Genomic DNA, 24,468 nt, shown 5'->3' with positions numbered 1-24,468 from the left:
AATATGTATGTGTATGGGCATATGTGTATATGTAACTTACACACAAAGGTAGGAATTAAACAATTGGCATAAATAGTTACAGAAATAGAAATGTTAATGGTTTCTTCCTATAACCCAAAATAAACAGTCTTGTGTTCTCCTGGGTGTACAGCCCTACTTTTGAGACTGCTGACTTGAAATTCATCTATGCTAGATGGCAAAAAAGGATAAGCACTAACTATCCAGGTGAATAGAAAGTGTTAGATTAGATCATTTGCTTTTCATTTCTGAGAGTCATTACATTTTGTGACTCCCAGGACTGAAACTATACTGTTCTTTGTGTAACTTAGCCAGCAGGCAAAATCCCTAAGATAAACCAGTATTTGATTTAGAATAAATCTTACCCGATGCAACAAGGACTGTTTCCAAGATTACTATTTAAGCTTAAATCTGGAATACACTTTCCTTTGGGAAAGCAATTACATTCCCTTAGGTCATATATTACAGTTACTGATGTATATATTAATATTCATTCTTTTATTCATCCATCTAGCCAATACCTACTGGTTGCTAGACTATTGTACAGTTAAAAGTCTTTCTTTCATGCCACCCTTGGGTCACACTGACTTTATCCTTTTCTAATCCCACCTTGTTCACGCTCTCATGTTTTGCATATGCTGTTCCCTCTGCCTGGTAAAATGCTTCTCAGATACAAACACAGCTCAAATGTCACCTCTTACATAAAACTCCCATAACCTCCCCCTAGCAGTTAATGGGTTTTTCTTTCTCTAAACCCACAGTACCTTGTCATATTTCTTATCAGATTATCCTGCTATTGTCTGCTTACATCTATCTTCTGTATCATTCTGTAAGTATCTTAAGACTAGAAGCAAGTTTTTCATTATCTTTGTATTTTCACTGTCTAACATTGCCTGGTAAAAACTAGGCTCTCCGATGCCTTTATATGAATACAAATGAACACTATTTCTATAGAAAAATATTTTTCAGTATGTCAACTGAGATGTGAAGCACACTTCATTCCCTAGCAATCAACCCTCACCCCCTGTCTGTAAGCAGTATTTGAGATTCCCTGGCAGTATTAGTTTTCCTACTAGCTGGGCATCCAGAATTTTCACTGGAAAAAATTAAGCTATAACTTTCTGTTTAGATTGGAGTTTCCCATGACCATGAGAAGAGAATAATACTGGAACAGCTCCCAATAAGAGAGAAACAACAGAGACATGGTTCTAGTGTCTATACACCTTGCCCTCTACCCAAGAGCACTTAAACCACATACTGAAAGATGTTAGCAGGATTTTCAGAATAAGTAATTTCTTCTTCTCTGCCACATGAGACCCAGGTGAATGGGAGACCCCTGGCTCATGGGCATATAGTGAAGGCTCTGTGGGGTCAAGTCACATAAACCAATGGAGAGTGCATACTTTGAGATGAAGTTGTGATGCCTAGCGAAGTCATCAAATTCTGATGATTACTGTGAAGAGTATTTCAAACTGAAGGACTATGAACAAATAGGATCAATAAAGCTACCAAAAAAGATGAAGTAACAGGACAGAATAGGATGACCTAAATCTAACACACATTAAATATCAACATTGAGACAGACACAGTAGGGCACTCTCCTATATGTTAGAGTTTTTTATTTTTTTCGAGATTTTCTTTATGTATTTGACACACACACACATATACAGAGCCCAAGCAGGGGGATGGAGAGGGAGAAGCAGGCTCTCCATCAAGAGCAGAGAGCCCGATGCAGGACTCAATCCCAGGACTGTGAAGGCAGATGCTTAACCAACTGCACCATCCTGGTGCCCCTACATTAAATTCTTCAATACTCATGAAGAACCTCGAGGTAAAGATCAGTCCCGCTCTTATAGATGAAACACTAATCTTAATGAGAGGTCCAGGTTTCAAACAGGGCCAGCCCTCAAAGCCCAAGCTCTTTCCACACAACAGTCCTACCAGAGTCTTGCTTATTTCTATTTAGACTTATTCAAGTTTTAAGACTAAATATGCCTAATCAGAATAATAACCCTAGAAGAAAGTTTAAAAGTTGCTAAAGGCTACCTCTCAACAGGCACAGGCCTCACTGGTTTCACAGGAGAATTTTACTAAACTTTCCAAGAACAGGAAGCCATATTCCATTTAAATTGTTTTACAGCATAGAAGAAAAAACTTCCAAATTATTTTTTACAAAGCCAGCAGAAGAGTGATACCAAAACATGAGAAAGATAACATCCTCCAAATCAGATATAAATCAATTACTCATCAACATTTTGCTAATATTTTTATTTAGAATTTGAGAAGACTATCCCATCTAAGCCCAGAAATGCAAGGGTGGTTATAAAGTATACAAGTACTATTAATTTAACAAGTCAAAGGAGAAAAAAAACAGAATGACTATCTCCATAGATGTTGAAAATACAGGTAACAAAATTCAACAGCAATTCTTGACTTTTTAAGCTTTTAACAAAATAAGATTTAAAAGAATATGTATTTCAAGCCAAACAACAGCAATCTTAAGCCAAACACAGCATCATATTTAAAGTAGAAATATTCTCATTAAACTAAAAAACAGGGATCCCTGGGTGGCGCAGTGGTTTGGCGCCTGCCTTTGGCCCAGGGCACGATCCTGGAGACCCAGGATCGAATCCCACGTCAGGCTCCCGGTGCATGGAGCCTGCTTCTCCGTCTGCCTGTGTCTCTGCCTCTCTCTCTGTCTCTCTCTCTGTGTGACAATCATAAATAAAAAAATAAATAAATAAATAAATAAAAATAAAAAAATAAACTCAAAAACAAAACAAAAATGCCTACCATTTTTTAAAACATATTCTGGAATTAACTACCAATTTACTTGGACCAAAAAAGTCAAAACATGTAAAGTAAGGAGCAAAACCATTTGTAGATGTATGAAGGAAACAAAAGAGAATCAACAGAGAAGCTACTGGAAACACTAAAATATTTCAAAAATGTAAAAGATTACAAAATTAGTACATACATAAAAAATCAATTGCTTATGTTTGTAAACCTACCATTCACTCTCAAATATGATGAAAGAGCCATTTGCAACAACAGGGATGAAACTGGAGGACATTATGCTAAGTCAAACAAGCCAGACACAGAAAAATAAATACTGCATGATCTCACTTATATGTGAAAACTAAACAAGTCAAACTTGTAGAACTAGAGAGTAGAACGGTGGTTGCCTAGGGCTGGAGGGTGGGGAAAATGGGGAGACACTGGTCAAAGGATACAAAATTCCAGTGACGAGTAAGTTCTGGGGATCTAATGTACAGCGTGACGACCACAGTTAATAATATTCTGCTCTGTACCTGAAGTTTGCTAGAAGAATAAAACTTAATTGAGTAACTATGTGAGGTGATGAATGCATTAATTAGATTGTAGTAATGCCTTCAACAACATATACGTATATTAATCATCATGCTGTATACCTTAAATACATATAATTTTTATTTGTCAATTTCCCAAAAGCTGGGGAAAAATTTAAAAGTTAAGAAAATGATAGAAGGAAATTTTCTATTTAACAGTATCACACACACAAACACACCATTAGAAAAATCCAACAAAAACTGTGCAGGACTTTTACGAAGAAAATTTTATGTTACTAAAGAACATAAAGAATTGAATAGGGCCACTTGGGTGGCTCAGTGGTTGAGCGTCTGCCTTTGGCTCAGGTCCTGATCTCAGGGTCACAGGATCGAGTCCCACATCGGGCTCCCCCCACAGGAAGCCTGCTTCTCCCTCTGCCTAGGTCTCTGCCTCTCATGAATAAATAAATAAAATCTTTAACAACAAAAAGAGAATTGAATAAAATGAAAAGTACATCCTATTATTAGCAAGGAAGACTCAATATTCCCTAAATCAATCTATAAATTAACTAGTGCTACAGTTGATCTGTTAAATAAATAAGCCAAGAAAAATCTGCAAAGGAACTACTAGAAGGGAGCTAATGCTATGACATTAAAATGTATGCTAAGCTACAGTTAATTAAAATGGTTTGGTACTGGCACACATGGAAGGATCAATCTTAATAGAACCAAACCCATATGGGATTTCAGTCTATGATAAAGGTAGCAAAGAACTGGGGAAAAGATGATTATCCCATAAATGGGGTTAAAATCTCAGGTTAGCTATCTGGAAAACTGTCTTTCACAAGCAGTTCCAACTTTAGAAATGGTTCATATAAATATCCTTAGACATAACTTCCTTCAGGGTATTTTTCTATGTCACCTTCTCAGTGAGGCCCTTCCCTGAATATCCTCTTTAAATTATGGCACCCAAACCCAACTGTCAATTCCAGATGCCCCTTTCTTGTTTTTATTGTTTTCTCCATAACATGTATCACCAACAGCATGACATTTGGTTCCTGTCTTCCTCACTAGAACATAAGCTCCATGAAGGCAAAGATATCTGAGTACTTCCTACCCACTACATCTCTAGCATCTAGGCACTCAGGAAATATTTTTTAAACGAATGAAGATATTCTGTGGCAGAAGAGTAGTCAGCACCAATCCCCTTCCACCTTCACTGCAAGCTCAGCCCAACAGTGTAAAGTAAATATGCTCAGGGAAGATGACTCCCTCCCAGACCCAGAGAGTGCATCTTGACTGTCCCTGGCTCCTCCCTCACCAGTTGCTGATTGGGCAGGAACAGGTGCCCCAGTCTTGCCAATGGGCCCTAAAATGAAGGGAGATTTCTGGGGAAGGTCTCCCTCACTAATAAAAATAAAAAAAAAAAATGATATATGGAGGAAAATGGTTCTCTCTTTCTAGGAGTTGTTTTTTGTTGTTGTTTTTTTTTTCTGAGGTGGGGGCAGGGGTGGAGGGAAAGGGAGACAGATTCATAAGCAGGCTCCACATGAAGTGAGGAGCCTGATGCAGAGTTCCAACCTTGAGATCATGACCTAAGTGGAAATCAAGAGTCGAATGCTTAACTGACTGAGTCACTTAGGTGCCCTTCTATCTTTTTAAGATTTTGTCATCCTACACATGACATTTGGTACTACATCAGCCATTCTGTAATTCTGAGGGGAATGTCAATACACTGAAGATGAAGAAAAGAAGCTCTGAACTTCAACAGAACAGCTATATTACCTAATTAACCCAATTCATAGTCACTTTTCCAAAATAAACTCTTAATTTTTTAAAAGCGATTTATAGTTGCTCCATTTTAAAAAATATAGATTAGAGAGAGAGTGCGTGCAAGCACAAGCGTGGGGGAGGGCAGAGAGAGAGAGTCTTAAGCAGAGTCTACACTGAGCACTGAGCCAGACATGGGGCTTGATCTGAAGACACTGAGATCAGGACTTGAGCCAAAACCAAAAACCAAGAGTCAGACTCATAACAAACTGCACGCCCCAGGCGCTCCTTCTGTTTCTCAAAGCAGAAAGCGTCCTGAACATACTTACACATGGGCAAAGACTTGCCTAAGAGTGTTCATTTCACTATTATTTATAAAGCAAACTGTTGGTACCTAAAAGTACATCAATGGGGGCTTCCTCAAGTAAAGTTATACATCCAGTGGCATGCTGGTCAATGTTTCCCAACAAGCATGGGGAGGGGAGAGGCTACTGCAATGTTTGCCAATTTCCAAGATTTAAGTGCTCCCACCACTGACCATACAATGATCAGGTTCAGTAGCAGCCACTCAATGACCAGTTCACTAAACTCACGACAATATAATAATCAGCTCTCACAAGCCAATAAAACTGGTTCCAACATACCACTTACAACCAGATGATGAAAGTAACATTTTCTATAAAAATTACAATTAAAAAAAAAGGGCAGCCCGAGTGGCTTAGCAGTTTAATGCCGCTTTTGGCCCATCCTGGAGACCCGGGATCGAGTCCCACATCGGGCTCCCTGAATGGAGCCTGCTTCTCCCTCTGCCTGTGTCTCTGCCTCTCTCTGTGTCTCTCATGAATAAATAAATAAAATCTTAAAAAAAAAAATTAAACATGCCACTATTCATTTTTACAATATAATTTTCCTTTTCTTCATTATATACTTTTTTCTTATTTGATACTTAAAAACAATTCTCACTAGATTTAATGACTCTTAACTAAAACTGGGTCAATAAACCAAATAAACTGAAACTGAAATCAGAAAGACACATTTTACATTTTTTTCAAAATGGCTATGGTGTAAAACAAATTTAAAAATTACCAAAAAAAAAAATCATTTCTTCTACAATTGCTTTTTGTTAAAAAATAGATTGAGCCAAATATGCAAAGCACACTCCTATATTCCTAAAACAGCCCAGTATTCATGAACTCACACCAGAAGGTCATTTTGTATTTCAGTCCTCACATTGTGTCACATGGAAATCATCAGGATCTAATTAGTGACTTAGAGAAAGGAAGCAATAATAGAGTGCCGTGGAGCAATCTGCAAAATGTATAGGTCATTAAAGGTCACCCACAGTAACAAAGCTTCTTGTCTCAGGTTTGCTCTGTGTCACATGTCAGACTCCTTGGACTCAACAGGCAACTCTGTGCTATGCATCCACAATCAAGGAGCTTGTTTTTAGGCCTTACTGGAGACTACTCTCTTGTCCAGTCGGATTTCCTCTCAATTTTTAGTGTGAGGAACACAAAAAAATAAAATTCATGGTTAGATTGATGTTTCTCCCACTGCTCTTCCACCTCCTGCTATGCCAGGAAATAGCACAAAAATTCTATCATGTGGTTGCCCAACAGGACACAGGAAACTGAGACCTTACAACCTGATAACTAGTGATTGCAATGCAGAGATGGAGCTGAGACTTAATTAGACAGGGAACAGCACTGAAAAAACAGGTCAGGTTGCTGAATTATCAAGGACATTTACTAGATTTTACTGTAGGAACCCTCCCCACACACACACACACACACAATATGGGCACTCACACGTAAAGCAGTTTTTTTCTTTACTATGACAGGTGGTTCTACAACAAGAATGTGAAAACGGAGAAGTTACATGGGGGAGGGACTATCTGGTCTACTTGCGTTCTTTCCCACCCTCTTATGTCTAAAGAATTCTTTATTACTCCCATCAACTAAGTCCAAAAATCATTTGATAAGGTTAAAGCAAGAATTTAATCTGAAGAAACTACAACCTGAGGAGAAAAAAATATGGACAAAAAGAAATGAAGGAGCAAGTGAGGCAATGCAAATCCATGGTTATAAGCAAACATGAGCATTACTCCTGAAGACAGTTTCACAGATATTTGCCAACTACAACCCTGGTGAAATAGTAATGGATTTCTTAAATATGTCTGCAAGCTCTTGGGAGTTTTTGAATCCAAAACTGAATTAGGCAGCAAAATGGAAAAAATAAAGATTTTTAAATTTGAACATGCAATACTTTACATGATAATTAATTTTTATATTACTGCACATTAGCTTATGAAAATGCAAAGGAGAAGCTTAAAGTCATAACTTTCAACATGACCTGAAATGTAAAACCATGTTAGCTAAAACCATGAGTTAATGTGACTACAATCAAGTCACAGTAAATACGGAGTAATATGAAATCAAACCATTTCTTCTAACATATTCTTCATTCAGTATTGTTGAAGAGCAAGACTATGCAATCAAAAAGTCAAATGTCACACAAAGAAATGAAACATGCTGGAACACAAATGGTCTTCAGTAGGGTAAAACAGGTAACAGCATTATCATTTTTAGAGTCCAAAACAAGAGATGTAACATACAAAACAACTATGACGTTCAGCAAGTATATACAGGTAAATTAAAAGGCAGCACTTATTTTTTGACTCAGCTTACAAGCTAATAAATAAGTGATTCAGGCTCCATTTTAAGAGCAGAAAATTGGACACATTTTAGGTTTTCAATTTCAAGCAGGCAGACCCAGCTGAGTATTCACTATTATCACTGCAAAGGGAGCATTTAGGGTTCTATAAAATCCACATTAAGATGAACATGTGTCACATGGAAATCCTCAGGGTGATCATTACATGGGTGGTATTTTACATAGGTTAACCAAATTCCTTTCAATTCCAGGCTCTTCTAAGAAAACAAAATCACAAATACCAATGAACATCTATGCTGGGTAAGAGGGGACCTGACCACACTTACCGTTTTCCACATAGGGATGAAAGGGTAAAACCAGGGCAAGGATGACCCTTCCTCTAGTTGGCTCCAAGACACTTCTGATATCTTTTAACAAAGTCAGGGGCTGATCACAGCGGTCCAGCAAATTTAAGCAGCTGATGACATCATACTGGAACCCTGTCTTCTGCCATTCATTTATACCAAGCACTCTGAAAATATCAGAAATAACCTGATTGATATAAACCCACTTAAAGACATCCTTAAACATAAAGTTAGAGCATGTACTGCAGGCTCTTACTTTATCATCTAACTCAAATTAACTGCAAGCTCTTTCATTAAAATTTATATTTGCAGTAATAAAATGGCCAGGCAAAAGAAAACAGCAACCCTATTTCTTTAAATTTAGCGTTTCACCTATTTCCAGATCTTAAAACCTATACTTCCTTTATAAGAATTAATCATATGTTTAATAAGTATGAAGATATAAAGTGATAAAAATGGCTATAACTAGACCATCAAATTCCTGAATATCAAATGAACAAAAAAATCCTACTTTCTACATTCATTGGAATTTAATCACAAAATACATTGTATATTCATGTTTTATATTCCTGGGGTCCCTCCTATTTTTAAGAATGGCTGGGGGTGGTATAAGATAATTTCCTATGGCTTTTTAAGCACAACTCTGTTCCCAGGAGACAGATGCCATCTCATATATTATCTTCACATCTGAATAACTATATAGAAAACGATAAAGCACAGGTTCCTATTAAAACCGTAAGGGAAGAGCATAGCTAACACAACACTCTCAGCCTCGGTCCTAACACAACACTCTCAGCCTCGGTCTCTCGCTCTCTCTTCCTCCCTCTCTCTCTCTCTCTCTCAGAACATTTCTAAATCCTTTACAATGTTTTATCCACCAAAAGAAGGAATTCTCTTATCAAGAGTCTTTGTTAGCCCCACCATTTAAGGCAATTTGTAAATGACTCACTCTGCTTGGTTATGACAATCAGAATGTGGCAGGTGAGACATGTTATGATAGAGGCAGGGAAAAAAAGGAAACAGGAGAAAGGATCTTTGGTAAACAAGTCTCTGATAATGCTGAATAGATACAGTAAGAGTTATCTTAGAAAATTCTAAAAGTATAATGAGGGCTGTTTCAGAAAACTCATTAGCATAGTGATATTTGAGAGCATTTTTGAATAGTAGAATAAAAGGAGCACAAACCACTCAGCTGCATCTTCTTTTCAGTCTAAAAATTTTTTTTAAATAACTAAAGCCTCCTCTAAAGCAACACTCTAACCAACTTCAAGGGACTAGTCAGATTCCTTTGTTGCTTGAAGTAAGTAGGGCATTAGGGCTCCAAACTCACTTTGTTGTACTGAACTTGTAACTGCAATGATGATTTTAGAAACTAGATTTAGCTCAAACTCTAAAGATCCTAATTTTGAGATACAAATATGATCTATTCCCATTTTAAAAACCGAGATAAACAATTAAAAAGGACTATTTGCATATTAATACTTTAGTCAAACAGTTTAAATTTGTAAATTGCAAAAACAAATCATATACTTGATTTTAAAAAACAAAATTACAACAAAAGTCTTAGGCCATCTATAAGGAAGCAGAAGCCAAGCATTATCATCATGTTTTAATCTAGAACAATCTCATTAAATCTATCTCTGAATTGCCTGCAGTTTTTGAAAGAAAGAAAGACAGGCTCCTAACAGAAAATTATGGCTTTAACACAGGGATGGTTACAGCTATACATTTAGAAGCCCAACTTCATCTTTACTTCTGTAAACTCAGTTCCACCGATGAAGACAAACTTATCAGCCCCACTCAAACCAGGAATAACGCATGTGGTTAAGATTTCCTAATGAGGACAGTGGAAGAAGTGACTTGTCCAAATTACGCAGCAAGTCACTGGCAGAATAAAAATTACACCTTGGAAATGCTCCTAGTACATTTGGGGCAATGAAGGTGCTCTCCCCAGCTAAGGTGAGAAAGGGCCTGATGATAGGTCTGTGAATTAATCCTGTCGGGGTGGTGGGATGAGAGCAAAGAGCAGTCTGCTCTTCAGTCTCCAAAATCTTTTCATTAAAAAGAGAAAATGAAGATGTTAACATAAGAAATAGAATTCTTAACTAAAATATTTTTTTCAAGGAAGATTTCAAACCTCCAGATAATGGATTAAAGTCAGGCATCTTTCAAATTTATATTAAAGATCTCTTCTCTGGTGTTAGAACTGTACATATGATTCCTTTTTGATTACCCACATGTGAATGGTCTATGTGAATTTAAGTCTAAACCCACCCCCTGCATAGCTCAGCATCTTACCACACCCGTATTCCCTCCACCATCTACTAACTACCATTCAGATCACCTAAACTAATTTTGCCACTAGTTTTTGGTGAAGCAGACCAAGAAAGGAAAATATGCTGCCCAAATTTTTTCCTGCCATAGAACCATTTTGTCATGTGCTATCATTTGTATTGTAGAATTGTTAAATGGTGCACACATCAAAAACTGTATAATCCTTTCCTATGTCTGTGGCTTTTCCAAAACAGTATTTTTTTAAAGATTTTATTTATTCATTTGAGACAGAGAGAGAGCATAAGCAATAAGCAGGGAGGAGAAACAGAGGTAGAGGGAGAAGCAGGCTCCCCGCTGAGCAGGGAGCCCAATGTGGGGCTTGATCCTGGGACCCGGAGATCATGACCTGAGCCAAAGGCAGACATTTAACCGACTGAGCCACCCAAGCGCCCGCAAAACAGTATTTCTAACCCTGGAATTATTCTTTTCAAGAAAACGATTTAAAGTAATAGTTTATCTTCCAGGAGGATTTAAAATATATTTTACAGAAGTGAAAAAAGCAATAAGTATTTTGATATAGACTAAATAAAAAGCAAAACACCAACAGTATAAAGAAAAATTATTGGTTTGTTTTAAAAATCAAAGCCACATCTTTAAGTTTTACAATTGGGTTTTCTGGCATAAATAGTGATTCTTGGCAACAGAGGAAAAACCCAGATATTTTCTGTAAATTATTTCAAAAATGACATCCAGAACCTTTATTAGAAAGCCAGTTTTTCATGAACTCAGATATCGAAGAGAAACAAAAAATAGCTAGCTCCCAAGCCAAAATAAAAAAAAAAGGTATTAAACTGTAAGTCTTCCCTGCCATCATGGGTTGGATGAACCCCAATCTTAGTAAGAATACCATTTCCTCATTAAAACCTCAGACTGCCGAAAAATACCACTTTGTGAATATGTTTTTATTTAATACTAACGATAAAGTGGAGGGAATATCAACCAGTATGAATTCCTATTTAGGTCAAATTACAAATAGATTTTGGCATATGTGTTATAAATTAGGAAAAAATTAAACTAAGTATTTTTCATATGGTGATAAGTTTACTACTAGGTTATATAGCACGTAAACTCTAGATACAATGAATTATTAATTCAAACATCTAAATTTCACTGATAATTCCATTCAGGCATTTAGTCAAGAAGGGCTTCAATGGCAAGTAAGGAATGAAAGGGGCAGGAGTGCACAGGAGAATGAAGCAGTTTCAAACACCTTCCACCTCATATGCACTTCCAAAAACAGATTTTTTTTTTAAGTGGAAGGAGAACATCAGATTAGGAATTTGGCATGATTTAAGGCATTGTTAAAACAAAGGTAAAAAAGTTCCAAGTTTTGAAATGTTGAATTAATTTCTAAGTGAAGAAATACTTCAGCAGTCATCACCACAGGCCCTCCAGGATCTAATCTGAGACAAACTGCCAGAGCTAAGTTGGATCTTACAAATCATGTAGTTCAACCTCACACAGATAGAAATCTACAATAGCGTTCCTAACAGCTATTTAAACACTGAGAGTGGCAAGGACTTGGATGCTTCAGGTGTTAGGAAGGTAAATGCCCCTAAACTCTACCTCAACTTCTGAGAGCTAGCTACGCATGATTATACCAGAGATTACACTTACTCCTCTTACCATATAAAACTCCATTTCATTTGTTGATCATAACTTTCCCTTCCAAATCCTTCCTACTTGGTCTCTCTTCTCCAAGCTAAAAATTCCCATGTTTTGCCAATGTTCATTCCAGTACTACTCCCAGAGCTACGTCAATACTCTGTCTCTAGGGTTAATTTGTTATGAGCAAAAACTTCAGTGGATAAGAAAGTGAGTGCATAATTCTTTCTCCTTCTAAGGCTCAACCTGGCTTCCCAAATATCAGGAGGCAGGCCCTATTACCTCCTGCATTCTGTACCCAGCATCTTCTTCTCTTCGGTAGAATCCATACTGAATAAAGAACAGCCTTCTTCCTAAGTCTCTTAAGCAGGAGATGGTCTTAAAACCAAGATTTGACACTTCATACCCATTAGGATGGCTATCATTAAATAAATAAATAGATAGATAGATAGATAGATAAATAAATAAATAAATAAATAAATAAATAAATAAATAAATAAATAAATAAATAGTACTGGTGAAGATGCAGAGAAATTGGAACCCTTGTGGATTGCTGGTGAGATGTAAATTGGTGTAGCTGCTAGGGAAAATAGTATGAGGGATCCCTGGGTGGCGCAGTGGTTTGGCGCCTGCCTTTGGCCCAGGGCGCGATCCTGGAGACTCGGGATCGAATCCCACGTCGGGCTCCCTGCATGGAGCCTGCTTCTCCCTCTGCCTGTGTCTCTGCCTCTCTCTCTCTCTGTGACTATCATGAATAAATAAATAAAATCTTTAAAAAAAAAAAAAAAGGAAAATAGTATGATATTCCCTTAAAAAATTAAACATAGTCTTACCATATAACCCAACAATTCTACTTCTGAGTATATATCCAAAAGTGAAAGCAGACACTCAAACAATTATTGTACATTCATGTTTACAGAAGCATTACTCACAATAGCTAATAGGTGGTGGCAACCCAAGTGTCCACTGACAGATGAATAGATAAGTAAAGTGTGGTATAGCCACCCATACACTGGAATATCATCCAACCTTAAAAAGGAAGATTTTGATACATGCCACAACATGGATGAACCTTGAAGACGTTATGTTTATTAATGAAATGAGCCAGTCACAAAAGGACAAATAATTGTATAACTCCTATATAAGGTTCCTAGAGTAAGTCAAATTTGTAGAAACACAACATAGAATGGTGGTAGCCAGGGGCCAGGGAAATGGGGGGGAGGGGTAGATTTGAGGAATTAGTATTTAATGGGTACAGAGTTTCAGTGGGAAAAATTAAAAAGTTCTAAAGATGGATGGTGGTGATGGTTACACAATGTAAATGTACTTAATACCACTAACTATACTCTTAAAAATGGCTAGAATGGTAAATTCTATGTTATGGAGTTTACCACAATAAAATTTTTTTTCACTGAAAAATAAAATAAAAACCAAACCTTAAGAATGTCAGATTTCGACAAATACCCACCATTTGCTTCAACGTGGATGGAACTGGAGGGTATTACGCTGAGTGAAATAAGTCAGTCGGAGAAGAACAAACATTATATGGTCTCATTCATTTGGGGAATATAAATAATAGTGAAAGGGAATAGAAGGGAAGGGAGAAGAAATGGGTAGGAAATATCAGAAAGGGAGACAGAACATGAAGACTCCTAACTCTGGGAAACGAACTAGGGGTGGTGGAAAGGGAGGAGGGTGGGGGGTGGGGGTGAATGGGTGACGGGCACTGAGGGGGGCACTTGACGGGATGAGCACTGGGTGTTATTCTGTATGTTGGCAGACTGAACACCAATAAAAAATAAATTATTAAAAAAAAAAGAATGTCAGATTTCAATCACAAAAGTCTTTAAGTCTGATCTCCCTCTACTAAGCTGTCCCTCACGTGCCCCTCTCCTTCTACAGAGCCGACTCCTCTAGACCAAAGTAATACTGACAAGGAAAGATTATTTCTCTCTGTTTCTACTTTACTGTAATATAGAAAGTTTTAAAAATTTTCTAATCATGGAGAATTGTTTCTGATTCATATCCTTTAAATAACATACTCCTCAAGTGCTTGATTTGGCACCACATATACTAAATAATACACTAAAACCAAGAACTATACCGCAAATGATGTCTAAAACTTATACCTGTATTTCTTCTTCTGAAGCTGCCATATCATAGTTTCAGACAGCTCAGTGGCATAAATTTCTTCAAAGTGAGGGCTCATGATTTTTGTGACTTCTCCATCTCCAGCACCTAAATCAAGAAGTCTATGGGTTTTCCAGTCTGGATTAATTTTTAGCAGTCTCTGAAACTGATCTGGTGAAAACACAAACATGGAGCCTCTTCCTAGCAACCTGGAAAAAAAAAAGGGGACAAAAATGGAAGAGTCCATGCAAAGTAAGCACCCCCACATACATTCAGAGCAACTATAGTAACTAGCCCTGACAGCCTCCTTCTGAACCTACAAAATGTTTATTTTATGTGATTGTATGGTTAAATTATACATTACCTTTTATATGACTTACAGGGTTAAAAGCAAAGTTAGTAAAATAAGAAAATACCTCCAGGTATCATTTGGCTCTGAGATTATAAATAAAAACTATAAAGAATGGGGAAGGGAGAGAAATAAAAGGCAGAAAGGAAACAGGATGAATGAGAGAGGAAGGGAAGGGAGGAAGAATGAGTAAGAAATTAAAAAGTGAATGTGAGGGGATCCCTGGGTGGCACAGCGGTTTAGCGCCTGCCTTTGGCCCAGGGTGCAATCCTGGAGACCCAGGATCGAGTCCCACATCAGGCTCCCAGTGCATGGAGCCTGCTTCTCCCTCTGCCTATGTCTCTGCCTCTCTCTCTCTCTCTCTCTCTCTCTCTCTCTCTCTCTCTCTCTCGTGTGACTATCATAAATAAATAAAAATTAAAAAAGAAAAAGTGAATGTGAAGAACTTATGTCAAACTAGGAAGGGGAGAGATGGAGTAATGTTTTCTGCTACAGGCCAACAGAATCAGACCACAGCACTAGCCAATAACACTAAGCAGAAAAATCAAATAGAAAATAAAAAAAGCTGTTATGAAACTAAACAATGGGTAAGGAAAAATAGCTTCACTATCATAGATGTTTAAGAGACACTAGAGAAAAGCAGAAAGAGCAGCCCCTGTGGCATCAGTTAATTTGCATTTAAAAAGTAGATTCATACTTCCATTGATTTATATATTACCCAAATGTCTGGGTCTATTATTTTTAAAGATCCTAAAAAACATTCAAAACCACAGTAATGCCTCTAAAAAAAGAGTTGGAGAAGAGTTAAATGGAGATCAGAGAAAGCTCTTGCAACAGCAGCTATGGCTCAAACCAAGTCTCACAGAAGCATCATGTTGGGGAGCAGAATGTGTTCCTCACTTAGCCCTGGTTTTCTAGCTCTCAAATCCTAGTCTTTCCCAAGCAGGGATTCTCCAACTCCCTTTAAGCAGTAAAACCCTTTCTTGAAATCAAGTGGAGCTCAGAGATGACAATGAATGGTAAATGGAGCTGCTGCAGAAATGAGGTTAAGAGCCTTAAGAAGCTGCCACTTCTGGGCCTTTCCTTGCAGCCTGAAGCAGCTCCTGAGGCACTTCCTCTTCAGACCCTGGAACACAGTTTGAAAACCACTGGTCTAGGAAATGGCCAGAAATCTGTACTGTACTGCTACTTTCTGGAAATAATCATAAGGTACAACATGTCACAAGGTGACTGGAAAGATGTGTGCAACCTGGTGCTCCTGGTAAGACCAGTTTAGGAAAGGATTAAAACTGCAGAGTTCATATAACAAACCACCTCTCTACCCTTTTCCCATTAAGGCAATAGGAGAGTTTCACCATATCTATTAATGTGTTTATAGCAAATCTTATGTTCCACAGAAATGCTAAAAACTAGGGGGTTTTGGGAGCATGGACATCAGAGATTGTTAAACACGATGCTGTCCCTTACAGAGAAAAGTGATTTCCTCCAATACAGCTGTTTTGTTTTGTTTTGTTTTGTTTAATCTTCTAATGTACATTACACTGCAGAAAGCAAATCTGAAAAAAGGGACTGAACTTACTGAAGGGGCTTTACAAAATTCACACAGGAGCCAGAGTCAGAGCAGGAAGAGGGTACAGGCAGCATGGCTTGAGGGATGCATGTTCCCAGTGTTGCTGCTGACTTGCCACAGGTTCAAAAGTAATTTACAAAACAGTTATTTGGCTTAAACTTTCCCAGTTATAAAATAACATGTTTTCCTAGCCAACTTCTTGGGATGTAAGGAACCTTGACATGATAATCCTAAAACTCTAGACATAGAGGTCATCTGCGGTCAGAGCTCAGGAGGTAATCTGATTTATCTACATTTAAGGGCACCAAAGAGGGGTGACTGAGAGGCTCAGTTGGTTATTCCCAAGAATCATGAGCCACAAAGGCTCCACAAAAAGATTAAAACTATCAAATCAAAATTCATCAAGCCCAGTGTTTCTCAACCAGGACCAACTCTGCCCTATAGGTGAGAGAGTCTGGGGGTAGTCCTGATGAATTGGGAATGCTGTCAGTTAGTGAGGGTAGGCCAGAAAAGCTAGGCTTCCTGACATATGTGGGTCAGTCCCACACAATAAAAAGTTATCCCATTTAAAATACCAAAACACTGACCTAGCTCAATATAAAGTTTCCAGCAAACACATACTATGGAGAGGTCTGACTCCCTCACTTGCCTTTAATTTCTTTTTTTTTTTTTAATATTTATTTATTTATGATAGACATAGAGAGAGAGAGAGAGAGGCAGAGACACAGGCAGAGGGAGAAGCAAGCTACATGCCAAGAGCCCGACGCGGGACTCGATCCCGGGACTCCAGGATCGTGCCCTGGGCCAAAGGCAGGTGCTAAACCGCTGAGCCACCCAGGGATCCCCTTGCCTTTAATTTCTAAAGTTAGTGATGTCCTTGGACAGTCGGGGGTTAGTGTTTAATAACCATCCTCCGTTCTTTGGCCACAATCTAAGTTCTCTCTAGATTTAGAATCTATAGAGGAGGTGTGCCTCCTTATATTTTCCTTACAATATAAACTCTGAAAGCAGCTATCATGTCTCTCCTGACTTGGCCTTCCTCTTGTCTGATAAGTAACATCTTAATTAAAGAAGGTACCACGCAGTACAGGATACCCAGACCACTACAATAAAGCGAGTATCACAATAAAGCAAGCCAAATGAATTGTTTGGTTTCCCAGTGCACATAAAAGTTATGTTTACACTCTACTGTGGTCTATAAAGTGTGCAACAGCATTATGTCTAAAAAAGCAATGCACATACCTTAGTTAAAAATACTTTATTCCTAAAAAAAAAAAAAATGCTGTCACCTGAGTTTTCACCAAGGCATAATCAGAGATTATCATAATATAGTAATGAAAAAGTCTGAATATTGTGAGAATTACCAAAATATGACACACAGATGCAAAGTGAGCAAATGCTACTGGAAAAATGGTACTGATAGACTTGCATGATGCATGGTTATCCCAGAACTCCAATTAAATTTTTTTTAAATGCAGTATCTGGGGATCCCTGGGTGGCTCAGCAGTTTAGCTCCTGCCTTTGGCCCAGGGCATGATCCTGGAGTCCTGGGATAGAGTCCCACATCGGGCTCCCTACATGGACCTTGCTTCTCTCTCTGCCTGTGCCTCTGCCTCTCTCTCTCTCTCTCTCCTTCTCTCTCTCTCTCTCTCTCTCTCTCTCTGGGTCTCTCATGAATAAATAAATAAATAAAATATTTTTTAAAAAATGCAATATCTGTGAAGTACAATTAAGAGAACAATACAATGAGGTATGCCTATAATTATTTCAGAAAGAGACAACCATCTATGGTAATAACGTATCATGGAAGCAAAGTACCAACAGGCTCAAAATTAAGCTTTCAGGTGAGAAAAGGACACAGGACATGTTTTGGGAGAGTGGGAGGTAAGAGCCATAGATAAGGGAACCCAAAGGATTGATTAAATGTATTGCTTCTCTTTGACCAAACCACGAAATTCCAAATCAAGGAATTTTAACCAGGAGCCAATGGGGCAGAAGTTGGAGATGGGGTGGGGGTGAAGGAGAGAGGTGGTTCAGTTTGAAATCACCCAAAATTATATGTGAAATGTTGAATGTAAATACTATTTGAAGAGAGGATTCCTACCTTTTGTCATTTTTTTTCCTTTTGTCATTTTTAAAGAGGTAAAGGCCACCATAAAGGATAAGAATGATTGCTACAGTGACTTGTCTGCTTTCCAAAGAAAAATAAAATGGTATAGAACAGAAACTTGGTGCAGCCAATTTCAGAAACAAAATGTCAGACCAAGTTGTATAAATTCAACTACCAATACAAAAATAACAACTGTTTGCTGAAGCAAACTTAAGGCAATTTCATATAAACAATGAAGAAAATCAAGTAAGAAATCTTGAGAAATGGCTCATGGTGCCTAAAAACATATTTAAGGACCAGATGATAGATTGGGGATCCAGACATTCAGGAGAATCTGGCTCCAAACCTGAAGGGGGAAAAAAGTGGGCCCAACTAGTGGCTTTAAGCTGTCCAAAAAGGCTTCATAAACAGTGAGCCCTACTGATTTTCCCCTTGGCATTCTAGATTCTTGGGCCTTGGAGATACTTGAAAATTTGGCCAAGAAAAGATAAAAAATATTCCTAAAGCTTCTTCCATGGATTTATGCAAAAGAACCACTCTGGAGATAGGTACTTCCATAGTAAGTTTAAAAAATTCTGGTGAGGGATCCCTGGGTGGCTCATTGGTTGACCAACTGCCTTTGGCTCAGGGTGTGATCCTGGGGTCCTGGGATGAAGTCCCGCATCAGGCTTCCCTGCATGGAGTCTGCTTCTCCCTCTGCCTATGTCTGCTGCCTCTCTCTGTGTGTCTCTTATGAATAAATAAATAAAATCGGAAAAAAAAAATTCTGGTGAGCCTAGACATTATGTAAGAACAGATGTTGGACCCTTCACTCGAAATAAGCCATCACACATTGCTGCGCTGATTAAATCCCCCCAAAAAAACTTGCTCCTGGAAAGTGTGCTTAAGGTGAAGATTTCACTCTTCAGCTATGTTAAGAATTCAGTTCTTGATACTCTCCCACAGGGAATTAGCAGCATTATGAACATCACTTGGGAACATAAGGCTGAAGACTGGACCCACTGTCAAGGATTCTAACTAGTAGAAATATTGTAGCGGAGGCAGTCAACACCTTCAACAAAACAACTTTCCCCTTTTTTTTTCATAAACCTAAGGGTAAAGAAAAAATACACAAGATTCACTTACCCATTGATAGATGTTCTAGACATAAACAGGCTAAAAACAGATGACACAAAAGAGTGATATAATTGGATAAATAGCCAGCCCGATTTCTCAATGCTGTTGTTTAAGAAGATCTGTGTTCCTTGGTCAAGGTAGCTCTGAACAAAGACAGCCTGGAGTGATTCGCATAATTTCTCTCTGTTGCACACATACCACTAAAAAAGAAGAAAAAGTGAAAATACACAACTGAAGTGTCATCTAAACAAAAGCCCGAAGACTAAATCAAATGTGATATTTCCAAATATCATAATCTCATGGCCCTTGGCACTTTGAGGATAATCTCATCTTTTATACTCAGATAACCTACAAAGTGTAAAATACTTACACATACATAATTTCTCATTTAATTCTCCTAAGGGGATGGGAGGGCAGAGGAAGGTTGAAGAGGCTTCTGAATCATATAGCTTAGTAGGTTAGTAGGTGGCAGAGCTAGGCCATAATCCAGGTGTTCTGACTCCTGGCCCACTATTTCAGTCACTATACCTCCAGTACTCTGAGATCTAGGAAAGCTCTGTTGGCCTCTCCTTCACTGAAAATCAGTCTCAGAAGCCAAAACTAGCATTATTAACTTTGTTTTAGATAAGGAAACCATCATGTAATGCAGTGATTTAATTCAAAACCACCAAACACATCAATGGCAGAGTAAGCAGCAGAAGTTAACACTCCAGTGACCAGATTAAGCTGCCTTTAGAAATACTGAGGTGTGCTTTACCAGGTCATATAACATTCTCAAATAGGGGCAATATGTTCTTGAGAAAGATTAAGAAGTTACTTAAGGTCACATTGCAATCAATGAGAAAACAAAGTAATAACAGGCCAGAGAACCAAATACCCAGGAACAGGCTCTAACCAGAATGCACTTTTGAGAGCAAAATCCAAGAACCTCAACCATGGATGAAATTTAATCTTCCACAATACATACGTTTTCCATTTTCATTTAGAGTTAGTGTACCAGGAAAGGGGAAGGTAAATAGTAGGGTAGGCCAGCTTTAGGGTCCGCTCCACAATCAAGTCCTGGCTCCACCATTCCTGTGCAAGCTTGGAGAAGTCACTTAGTCACTGAGCCTCAGTTCAGTCATCTGTAGACTAGAGATGTCACTGGTATGTACCTATCCTAGTAGATACCTACCTGTCACTGGTATCTACTGAGAGGATTAAAGAAGGAATGCAGGCAAATCCTCAATATAGTACCAGACACACAAAAGAATCCTATAATAACAGCAATGAGATTCCTCTAACATGGCTGATAAATAACAGTAAGCCCATTAATTACAATGATGAAACTGTAGGGTTGACCAGTTACTAGTAATCCATGATCTGCTAAGAAACAATCAATTTTTTCCCAATAAAGTCTACTGGCCAAAAGTAATTTGCTTCCCCCTGATAAATATGACATTTATCAGCAGGTGTCCCGTAACAGCTTACTCAACTGGTGGACCAATTTTACAGTCATTTGAAGCTTGCTAAATGTGGAATGAAATCTTGGGTAACATTCCTGACACTAACATTAAAAGGAACCAGTTAGAAACCAATACAAACAAGCAAACAGGCACATTAAAATTGCAAAGATTAGCTCATCTTTTTCACAAACCTATATCCAAACTAAATACCAGATGTGCCAACTGTTGACTGATTTGTGTTAATTCACTATTTGAACACTGTTACCAAAACTGCTTGGACTTGAAAACAATTTTCATTTCTTCTACTGTACATGATAAGCTGTGAAGCTTCTTATATTTACTGCCTATACTTTTTTCCTTGGTCTGAAAATGTTCTTGCTTTATCATTAACTAATTCTTAATATTCATCGTGCCTGAAGTTATGCCCCAGTACATGTCATAAACCATTTTTTATTATACTCACGACCTTCTGTGCACATTCTGAACTCTGTAATACTGAGGCCACTCTGACTTTTATTTATTTTTTATTCTCTGAAATGACTAATCAGGATGAAAGCCATCACCTCGGTTGTAGGCAATCAGGTACACTCTATTAATGTGGACAAGAAGTCATTCAAGTGAAACAGAGGAGCTAACAATTCCTCGGCATTCACTTGTAATGGACAACAGAAAACAGTGGACTTCCAGAACTTGGCATCATTAACTGCAAATATTGCTTTCAAGTGCCAAGAGGAAAACTCAAGTTCTTAACAGCATTTTTCTCAATTCATTGACATTCACACATGTGGTTGAACCTTTACAGCCACGCAAGTGTTTCAGAAAAGAAACTGCTTACTAAACAGAATTGCTACAAAATAAAAAGGAGTAAAGCTCTCCTCTTTAAAGACAAAGGTTGAAATCCATGTTCCTCCTGACCATCTGCAGGATGCAAATGTCAACTCCACAGCAGCATTATTCATAATCTCCAAAAAGTGGAAATAGCCCAAATGCCCATCAATTGATGGATAAACAAGATATTCAGCCATAAAAAGCAGTGAAGTACTGATTCATGTGACAACATGGATGAACTCTGAAAACATTATGCTAAGGGAAAGAAGCCAGACACAAAAAGCCACAAAGGATAGGATTTCACTTACATGAAGTGTCCAGAATAGGCAGATCCAGACACAAGAAGTAGATTGCAGTTGGCAAAGGGAGTGTCTTAATGGATATGGAGTTTCTTTCTGGAGTGATGAAAATGCTCTGAAATTAGAGTGGTGATGGCTGTACAACTCTGTGAATATACTGTGCTAACCACCACCGAACTGTACACTTAGAAAGATGATTTTTATGGTATGTGAATTATATCTCAATAAGGGTTTTTAACATACACATACACATTTAAATGTAGATGCCATTTTTATCTTCCAGAAATGAAAAGCAGTCTGAAAATTTAAGTGACCAAGCAAACCTCTTTAAAAATGCAAATTTTTAAATGCAAATCTGATCACATCAAGACCTTGCTTCACATAAGTCTGAAGCTAGTATCCAAAATGCTCAATATGGCTTACCAGGCCCTACACGATTTGTCCGTTCTGTGTCCACAGCCTACCTCATGACACTGTCTACCCATCCATAACCCCTGGCCATTCACTATGCCACAACACTGTATCCCTCTATTTCTGGGAGGCTCCTTTCTCAAGGCTGTCTCACACCTGTCTGCTCTGTCCCCTCCATTTCCCATTGCCTCAACCCACTTTCTCTTCACCTGATTAATTTGATCTAAGCCTAAATATTTCTTCAAGTATGTTTGCCTTGAACTTGCAGACTAGGTAGCCCGCCCCCCCACATTCAAATACCTTTTCCTATATCCCATATATCTCCTCAGTAACATTTATGACCATTGAAGTGAGTAACTATACATAACTGTATGTTCATGTCTATCTTCCCAAGTAGACAGAAAGTTTCATAAAGGTAGGGACAATGACTGACTTCAGAACCTGGCACAGATACAATGAACAATAAATGTTCATCAAATGAATTATTGTTAAAATCATAGGCAGCCTAGGGGCACCTGGGTGGCTTAGTAGGTTAAGCATTCAACTCTTGATTTTGGCTCAGGTAATGATCTCCAGGTCATGAGATGGAGCCCCGTGTCAGGCTCCATGCTCAGTGGGGAGTATGCTTCTCTCTTTCTCTCTCTTTCCCTTTCTCTCATTCTCTCTCCCTCTGCCCCTCCCCCTACTCACATACTCTCTCTCTAAAAATAAATGAATCTTTAAAAAAAAAAATCACAGGGGCACCTGGGTGGCTCAGTTGGTTAAGCATCTGCCTTCAGCTCAGGTCATGATCTCAGGGTCCTGGTATCAAGCCCTGTAGCAGGCTCTCTACAGTGGGGTCCAGTGGGGAGTCAGTTTCTCCCTCTCCCTCTGCACCCTGCCCCCTGCTCATGCTCTCTCGTAGGCACATGTGCTCTTTCTCTCAAATAAATAAATAAATAAAACCTAAAAAAAAAAAAAAAGAAAAGAAAAGAAAAAATCACAGGCAGCCTAACAGATTTTGAAGTTTCTAACAAAATCCTAGAAGGGATATAAGGATAACCACAGAGAGAGCTGTCACTGTGTTTCTGTCAATTTCTAAAATTCAGGTTTTTGAAAGGTCTTGCTTTTCTTTTTTAAATTATTTTATTATTTTACTTTATTTATTTAAGTAATCTCTACACCCAACATGAGGCTTGAACTCACAATCCTGAGATCAAGAGTCATATGCTCCACCGACTGAGTCAGCCAATGCCCCTCAAAGGCCTTGCTTAAATCCACTTCTGCAAACAGTGGTTAAATCTACCCACGCACCACAAAATTGCATCACCACAAGCAGGCAACAAAGCCTGACTGAACACCTACCTTGTACAAGGCACCTGGCCAAGTGCTTCACATTTCATTTACCACCTCACAACTTCTGGATAAAGGGGAAGCCTAGGGTTTCTGAGCACTTCCAGCTAATCTAGGTTCCTATTCTAGGTGCATGTTGTTTTACCAAAGTTTCGTTCAAAGATTCTCTTTAGTCTACCCAGTATGTCTGAGATTCATTTTCAGAAAAGAAAGCAGGACCATTCTGCCCAAGTAAACTGGACTGGGTGTGTTTAGAGAAATGATAATCTGATCTAGATAGCAACTAAATTATATGGTTTTTCAGCCTCAGCATTCCTGACATTTGGGGCAAGATAATCCTGTTACAGGATCTGTCCGATGCATTACAGGATATTTAGCAGCATCTCCAGCCCCTACCGATCAGATGCCAGGAGCACTCCCCCCAGTCATGACAACCCAAAATGTCCCAGACATTGCCAAACGTCTCCTGGGAGGCAAAGTCACCACTGCCTGGAAACGACTACATGGGCCAACCCAGAAAATTTCATTAGTGTTTCCTAATTATCCCAGCTTAACAGTGGTCTAGGGAAAATGAAAGATGGATTCACTGGCCTCCAGGAACTTATACTCCAGAGGAGGGAAAAAAATCAGAAACCAAGGGAAGCAAGGGAATCGAGTAATGGGATTATGATCTTGGTCAAGATGTTCAGGGCTTAAATAAGCAGTCCCCTTGCTCTGAGATGAGATACTGATAGAAAAATCAATGCAGGGGCCCCTGCAACCATTAGGCAGTCCCCCAGAGTTCCTCTCTTCAGACAATTCAGCTTAAATGAAAAGCTGTAATGAG

At 38.4% G+C, this 24,468-nt stretch overlaps 1 protein-coding gene across 4 annotated transcripts in view; it reads right to left on the bottom strand.

Moving 5' to 3' along the window:
* METTL9 (methyltransferase 9, His-X-His N1(pi)-histidine) overlaps positions 1-24,468 on the bottom strand; it is a 47,581-nt gene that overhangs the window by 13,131 nt on the left and 9,982 nt on the right. For 3 of the 4 annotated variants that reach the window (XM_072836152.1, XM_072836150.1, XM_072836151.1), the window contains exons 2-4: positions 19,337-19,527; positions 14,182-14,391; positions 8,096-8,280 (exon numbers count right to left, since the gene is read on the bottom strand). In XM_072836152.1, coding sequence (XP_072692253.1) covers positions 8,096-8,280; positions 14,182-14,391; positions 19,337-19,527 — 586 coding nt within the window. Of the gene's footprint in view, positions 1-8,095; positions 8,281-14,181; positions 14,392-19,336; positions 19,528-21,908; positions 22,015-24,468 lie in introns of all 4 variants that reach the window. The other variant, XM_072836153.1, reaches the window with a different exon arrangement.

The sequence above is a fragment of the Canis lupus genome, chromosome 8, assembly GCF_048164855.1.
Source record: "Canis lupus baileyi chromosome 8, mCanLup2.hap1, whole genome shotgun sequence".
Taxonomy (NCBI): Eukaryota; Metazoa; Chordata; class Mammalia; order Carnivora; family Canidae; genus Canis; species Canis lupus.
This window is presented reverse-complemented; position numbering and strand designations above follow the sequence as displayed.